Genomic DNA, 8,293 nt, shown 5'->3' with positions numbered 1-8,293 from the left:
TTTCTTTCCAGTGGCAGAGAGCCCTTACTGGAGATCAGCCTCAGAGGTATGAATTATATATCTATAAATACACTCATAAAGCAAAAAGCAGGGCAGCTTCAAGGCTAAAGTAGACCTTTTATATCCCCAGTGATCTTGCTGGTTTAAAAGAAAGTACAACCCTGTCAAAAAAGTATATGTTCCAGATTTAAAATGCTAACCTTATGGAATACAGATAGTGCTTGTTCTTGGGAAGAAGAAATCCAAGAGAAGCACTTGGATACTAGTATTTTACTGGGTGGGGTTACCCATCACTCAGGCTGCAATTCTCTTGGTGCTGCTTGTTGTTCATTGTACCTTTTGCATTTATTCCCAGACAATGAAGCACTGATTCTGCATCCCTACCTAGGAGAAGCAGCTAGTTTATCTATTCCCTTTTATTTCATTCTTCAGTACCAGGCTGTCAACACAAACTATTTCAAAAAGCACACAACAAGTTTGGGGAAAAGGACAGGCGAGTTGGCCAGACTGAAAACTCAAAAGAGCATAGTATCCTCTTAGGATGCTCTGAATTCTAAATACAAGTTCTGAATCCACTGCTCATTCTCCAGTATTTGCAAAGCAATGACCAATTTTCCCAAAAAAAGAAAAAAAGAAAAGGCAATAACACTGAAGAAACAAAATTTCCTGCCTCTTCAGTTGAACCTTGGTTGAATAACAAGTAGTGAATATTTTGAGAGAGAATTTCACCATACATTTCTTAAGAGCCAGCTACACAACTAATTTAATAAAAATAGACCAAATCATTAAAGACATCAAGAACTGAGCAACAAAAACAACGAATGTTTAGCATTAATATAGCGCTTCTCACCGTCAGAGAGGATTACAGCAATTAATTAACAAATTTTAATCCTAATTATTGATTTGATGGGAGTCATCCACTGTGGTTGGTGTCTCTGCACAATGTGCTTCGTTTTAAATCCTATGTATACCTCGGACAATGAAAGAGGTGAAACTTCAACCTAGAAGTTCAGGGTCTTCACCAGAGATCTGCTGTGTGAGAACGTTCTCTTATATGGAAGCAAAGGTTTCTATTTGCAGCATGAAACTCCACATTCATAGCCAGCAGCAATATATGAAAATCAGCAAGTAACAAACCCAAAAGCTCCTTCCTATGTTCTCCTTGGGAAGTCATCAGTACAGGGCCAAAGAAAACAGGAAATCAAGCATTGAAAGAACGATTTCAAGTAGCTGCTTGAGAGATACGCCAATTTTAGCATCAATGAGAGCACACTTCTCCCACCAACCCAAAACAGATGCAAAAACACTAATCCCAAGAGGCACAAATGTCTCAGTTACTGTGATAAATGAACTCTCTAGGGGGAAAATGGTTCCTTTAAAGCCAAGGAAGCCCAAGAGAAGTCCTGTTAATTATACTTTTTATTCTTTGGTTATGAAGCAAAAATAAAGATCTGTGACAAGTTTATGGAAGGGATAAAATGAGGAAAGGTGGGTTTTATTTCTCCTGCTAGAGTGTATGATGCATGGAGTTGTATTTGCAGTTACTAGGTTACAGTGCAGAGTGCAATGTCTGATTTTCCCATACTTCTGGGCTTTGGTAGTTACCACATGGGGCCAGGAAGAATTTTTTTCCCCTTATTGCCAGAGGTATTGGAGAGGAAGAGGGGTAATTGCCTTCCTCAGAAACTTTGGGTGTTGGGTACAGCCAAAGCTGCAGATTTTTGACTGGTGTGTGTCTACGTTACTTGTGGGACTTAAAAAAGCCCCGTAGGTTCCTAGTTAGACGATCTTGCTTTTCTATACAGGATCAGGTAGATCCAAACATTCAGGATCATAAAATAATTTTACCCAATGGGCAGAATGGCACAGACTGTGCAGGGTTTTGTCTTCCACTGCAACTGGGGTATGGTCCTCTTCCTTGCATCTGTCAAACATATTTTGACAAACTACTTCCTGTCCTTGCAGTGGCAGGATATTGACAGTGCCCTCATTCCCTTGGTTTACCTGTGGCAAATTATGGTGATCTTGATATTTTCAAGCACTGTACATAGTAGTTGTGAATGAAAGTTACTTATGCAGTTTCAAGAACAGATTAGACAAGTGCTTCAATAGGAGGCTTAAATAGGGATGATCCTGCCTTGAGCTTCCTGCCTCCTGAGGTCCTTTCCAGATCCACTTTTCTATGATTCTTACAGGGTAGCTTATAAACATGGTGTCGCTTATTGAACACTTTGGGCCAAATATGGAGGTGAGATTAAGTAATTCTAAGAAAGTCTAAGTTTGTCCAAGCCTTCCAATAATTTAAGTTACAGCACCTCTCTGACATATGTCAAGACAGATCCTACAAAGCTCACCTCTGAATTTGGCCAGTGGTCCTCCTTCCACCATACTTATACTCAAGGAGCTCAATACTCTCCGGTACATTTGTGGAATTCCACTTGTCCTAATAACTCTGTTTATATCATGGAAAGCATGAACATTTTTAGTGGCAATAGATTTGATCATTAACTACAAGTAAAAAAAAGTCTTAGAAAAATGAATTGTTTCTTAATATCAGTTGTGGGTCTAGAAATGGTTTTAAAAACAATATTTCTTGTTTCCTTGGAGTCAAGTCTAAAGGGTTGACTGTAAAGTGGACTGTAAAGTGGACTAAAATATTTCCTCCAGGGAGGAAAGCTGTACAAAATATCACCCCAGTGGGTGGCAGATCAGCTGCACACTGAAGCCATTTGTAGACACAGTAGATTTTAATAACAAAAGCACTTCAGAAGCTTTAGATGGGCAATTAAAAACTGTCAAACTTATGACTCCAGTTGTGTGTCACAGATGGTGCACTAAAACTGCAGATGAATGCTACTATTTAATGACAGAGGAACTAATTTTAAAATCACTTAAAGGGACACTATCAACCCCCTCAACAGACCTCAAATGACTTTAAGGGACTTGATTCCCTATCAAGCAGCTGATTTTGTGTATGGCTTAAACTTCTCTTATTTTATTCACTCTTACCTAGACTGTAAAATGTCCAGTGGTAGATTTTCAGTTCTTAAGCCCCGTCATAAAAGTTTGTCTTGAGACAAGTTAACAAAGATTAGCCATGCCCACTCTAATAACAGAAGCCTCTGCGACAGGGGTAAATCACAGTTCAAGTCCCTGATTCTACTTCATGTGCAGCAAGGCTCAGTCAAAAAATCAGAAAATATAACATACCTGTCTGGCAGATTACAAACTAATGATGCCTTTCCCATCTCTGTAGTGAACAAATACAATATGAAGCAACCCCCTTGGATTATTTTTTACCTAAAATATTCAACTTTTCCCTTCTTTGTTGTAGCTAAGGCACAAATGCTATCCAGAAGCTGACAAAACTATGCCGCATAATCAAATTGGCCATTTTCATGGCAAACAAAAGAAACAACTCTGCAACATAGGTGTATCAAGAAACTAAATATTATATTCCACATGCAAAGCTAATTTCTAGCAGCAGTGACATAAAAGCAAATATTCCCATTGATTCAGTTCATCAGCATTTAACCCCTCGCAAAAACTGAAAAAAACCCATATGCCAGGGTTGCTAACCAGACTGCGACCAAACAGTGTCTGAGATGACATGTGTACCCTCTGTGCACAACTGATGATTAAACATGGCTGCTGCACAAGTCCATTTACCTTGAATTGATGGCAAACTGCAAGCAGCCAAAAACAAGTTTAAGGGCAGTACTTGGTGATACGGTCTGTACAGGACTCTTGTTGGCATTAATAGAACCTTCACGTGAAATGCATGTAGACAGTATAATAGAACTTTTCAGTATTAATAAAAGACACCAGAAATTTGACCCTACTGCCAGGTAGGCAGTTAGTTAAGTACATGACTGTTTATTAACAATAATTAACAAATAGTTCAGATGGAGAGTCTTTTTTTTTTTTAATTTGGGATCTTATTACCCATTGTTTTTGAACCTCCCACATCTGCACACATTCTGAGTATGGTAAGTCCAAGTCAAAAATCTCCATTCTTTCATGTGACATTTTACATTCACTCAGAACTGATATAAATGACTTCTCATGGTACAAAGCAAAGAGGAAGTGTGCTTTATATATGATTCTTTCTCAGGCAACCTTTCATTGAAATCAATGGATCCGAATAGACAGCCCAGCTTACTCAAGTGGCTAGCAAAAATGTAAATACAAGACACCCCAAAACACACTAAAGCAACACAGCTTCATAAAAAGAGTCAGGAACCTGCACTTAAATACCCAACTGTGTGATCTGAACATAAAAGAGTGCAATTTACCTCCACACCTACCTAAAAGATAAGTGAAATGATAGCCCCATTATCCTGAAAGCAGAAGTGAAGTCACATTACAGTGCACATGTGAATCAAGCGTATTACCTTGATGAAACAAACCAACTTACTTAGGCAGGTCTAGATATTTCAATATAGCAAAACTTTGCTGAGAAATCCAGGTGCCAAGAATTACCTTGACTCTCTTGTTTGCAGATAGAATGAGCTTGTGTATGGAAAAGTGGGGATTGGCTGCTGATTGTTCACAGGGCAAGGACTCTAGAAAAATATTGCATTTAGTAGGGTTTCATAGGTTTTCTTCTAAGCTACAGAAAACATTGCACTGATCTCTGTATATAGAGAAATTCCAAGAATGTACACTACTTATCAGTTTGAGCTTGGGCTCAAATTCTGATTTAGGTCAGCATACACACCACAACTTGGCACAATCAGCCAGGATTGTCAGTGTCCATTTAGTCAAAGCACAGCATCAGAATATCAAGGAGAACTGCTGATCAGTTTGGGGGTAAATTAGCAGACAGAGCTGAGAAAATATAGGGAGAGAGTTAGGGATGGAGTAGCAGCGGGTACTATGGATCAAAAAAAGATGAACAAAGATTGAACAGCTCTTGGTGCCTGCATGCCCTCCATTTAGCTCTAGTTTCTCAATCCATCCCTCACTCCCATGAGAGCTACATTCACTTGCACAATTTAAAAGCCAGAAAAATAAACAAGAAGAAAAGAATGAACCAGGAAGTGTTTAGAGATTGCGGTGGAAGGAAAACAGAGAAGAAATTTCAGCGCTACCATAATGACAAGACACAGAGGAGGCAAAACTGGTAAGATGAAATGGTCAAGAGCAGCAAAATCTAATCCACTATTTTATGGTGGCTTGGAATAATTCCATATTTAAATATTCTTTTCCTCTTACTACGACAGACTGTTTAAGAAAGTAGAACTATGCCAAATTTGAATTCTTCAGAGTCACTTGAGAGTATCTTCAAGACCAAACCTTTGGGCCCCAAGGATTTCAGAATTCTCCCACAGCATACCTTTTGGAGTTTAAAGTGGGAGGAATTGAAATGGCCAACTTACCTAGCTTAAAAACAGGTTAAGAGGGAAGGATCTAAGGCCCTGGGGATTTGTGCTGCTAGTGTGGATAAGGGGAGAAAAATTGTCTCAATGAATTTCTGAGTTATCCATCACCTTTAAGCTGAGCAAATTTAAAATGTGGTTCTGGGTCAGTAAAATGTACTAATCTTGTGTTTTTTCTTTTTAATCCCAGGAGGTGAATTAGTTATCCCTCTACTTGTAGAAGACCCTTTAGATATTCCTCCTATTGCTACTCGTGCACCTTTCATTACACTCCCCCCTACCTTTCGCCCCCTCCTCACCATTATTGAGACCACCAAAGATTCCCTGTCCATGACCTCTGAGGCGGGGTTACCTTGCTTGTCGGACCAAGGCAGCGATGGTTGTGATGATGATGGCTTGGTGATATCTGGGTATGGCTCAGGGGAAACCTTTGACTCTAACCTGCCCCCTACTGATGATGAAGATTTTTACACCACCTTCTCCTTGGTAACAGATAAGAGTCTTTCCACTTCAGTCTTCGAAGGTGGCTACAAAGCACACGCACCTAAGTGGGAATCCAAGGACTTTAGACCTAACAAAGTCTCCGAAACTGGTAGGACTACTACCACGTCTTTGTCCCCTGAGCTGATCCGCTCCACAGCTTCGTCCTCGACTGGGATGGTGCCCAAATTGCCAGCCGGCAAAATGAATAACCGTGAGCTCAAACCCCAGCCTGACATAGTCTTGCTTCCGTTGCCCACTGCCTATGAGCTAGACAGCACAAAGCTGAAGAGCCCGCTAATAACTTCCCCCATGTTCCGTAATGTGCCCACAGCAAACCCCACGGAGCCAGGAATCAGACGGGTTCCGGGGGCCTCAGAGGTGGTCCGCGAGTCGAGCAGCACAACGGGGATGGTCGTCGGCATAGTGGCTGCTGCTGCCCTCTGCATCCTGATCCTCCTGTACGCCATGTACAAGTACAGGAACAGGGACGAGGGGTCCTATCAGGTGGATGAGACGCGGAACTACATCAGCAACTCTGCCCAGAGCAACGGCACGCTCGTCAAGGAGAAGCAGCAGAGCTCAAAGAGCGGCCACAAGAAACAGAAAAATAAGGACAAAGAGTATTATGTGTAAAAAATATACTTATTTATATATAAATATATAAATACTTAATGAGATTTAACTGAAATATCAGAATCGTTACAGCTAACAAGATTGGGAGCTATCATTTGTGGGAAAAAAATATTGGGAAAAAAATATTCAGCTGTGACTGTTAACGTCTCAATCATCACTTGGAGTCAGCAAACTCTGCCCTACTGTATTATAAAGCACACCTAGTGTTCTGGAGATGGCACATGCAGCTCTACCATGTTAGCGGACTTGGAAGTTGCCTAATCTCCCGCTCTGCTGAACTTTCTGCAAAAGGTAGAAGACTTCATGGCTTACTTGTTTCATATCTCCAAGTGAGTCTTTAACAATGTTCGTGATCTTTGACTGTATCGATAATTTTTCAGTTTACTTATTTAAAAAAAAAAGAAAGAAAAAGAAAAAAATATAAACATTATAAACAAAACAAAATCCCAAGCAAACTGATCTGGCCATGTCCAGTGTAATTTTTCAAGATTGGAGGGGGTGGAATAAATGATTTTGGAGATCGTTAGGGTTTGGTTTGGTTTGGTTTGGTTTGGTTTGGTTTCCTGGGGGTCCTTTGTTCTTTCTTTCTTTCTTTCTCTCTTTCTTTTTTTTTGCTTTTTTTGGTGGCGGGGGGGGGGGAGAATGAACTGGGACATGAGTCAAGAAGAAATCTCAGAAAAAAACCCCTAATAAATAAAGAGAGACTGTTGCCATATATGAACTCAAAAGCTACCCATGGTGTTTACTCTACATATCTGGTTGTGTTGTCTCTAGAATCCGTTGTCTTGCAGTAAGTTGTTTGCTAACAGCACAGTGAAAGTGTGTGATGGGTGGTGATGAAGATGATTTTTTTCATGGAAAGCTGGTTCTCTTGGATCTGGCTCGTGTTTTCAGTCAGACTCAAGAATAGATGGTTTTGGGTCTGGTTTGATTGGGGCCACTGGATTTATTGACAATATCATTTGGTATGCATTAGCACAGCCAAAATATGTTTAAATGGAAATAAGAAGGAAAAACTAAAGAAAAACAAGAAAATGCTTAGCCACTCTGAACAGAATATACCATGCAAAAATAAAGGAGCCATTCTCTAGATTCTGGTTCTGTGACTGATTGCAATGCATGCAGATAAGAATAATAATAAGAAATCAGTGAATAAGAAAGACAATATTCGAGTTCAGCTTGTGACATGACCCATAAACGTCACACAAGCGAAACACGCCATGAAAAATACAATATACATAGGGGGTTTTTTTTTACATAAAGCTGTTTTTCATATGTAATATTTTAATTTTGTAGCGTAACATTTCTGATTATCTCTGTCTTTCCATTTACCCTATTTTCCCTTTACCCTCTCTTTTATATACAAGAAATAAATGAATAAAGCTGCTGTGACACAAAAAATAATAAAGTAAAAGGAATTTAATAATATTATAATATATAAATATATATATATATATATACAGATATATTTATCATGGTATGTTTGATGGGACGACTGGAACAGAAATTCTGTTATGGTCTTAACATGGAATGCGAATGTTGTTTTAGAAGAAAAAAGTTTTAAAAAAGCAAAATCGAACCTTAAAAATGTGAAGAGAGCGTGTGTTTTAGCTTTGTCACAGTTATCAGTGTCAAAAGGATTAAAAAATTCTCTCAGAATTTGTTTACATATTTTACTACTTTTTTTTGTTAGTGTAATTTGTACATGGCTACCCTGAATGTATATAATGTTTTATGGTTAAGATGATTTTTTTGTTTGGTTTATATTTAATTTGTTTAATCTTGGTTGTTTGGTT

The 8,293-nt window shown here is 39.1% G+C and overlaps 1 protein-coding gene across 1 annotated transcript in view; it reads left to right on the top strand.

The window, feature by feature from the left end:
* The window catches only part of LOC102380381 (neurexin-3-beta), a gene marked incomplete at its 5' end in the record, with an annotated part of 196,753 nt that extends 188,873 nt beyond the window's left edge, over positions 1-7,880 (top strand). The window contains one exon of the mRNA XM_025196584.1: positions 5,572-7,880. Coding sequence (XP_025052369.1) covers positions 5,572-6,497 — 926 coding nt within the window. The remainder of the gene's footprint in view (positions 1-5,571) is intronic.
* Between the last annotated feature and the right edge of the window lie 413 nt (positions 7,881-8,293).

This window comes from Alligator sinensis, unplaced genomic scaffold (genome assembly GCF_000455745.1).
Source record: "Alligator sinensis unplaced genomic scaffold, ASM45574v1 scaffold289_1, whole genome shotgun sequence".
Lineage (NCBI taxonomy): Eukaryota > Metazoa > Chordata > Crocodylia > Alligatoridae > Alligator > Alligator sinensis.
Note: the sequence above shows the minus strand (reverse complement) of the source record. Positions and strands in the feature narration are given on the sequence as shown.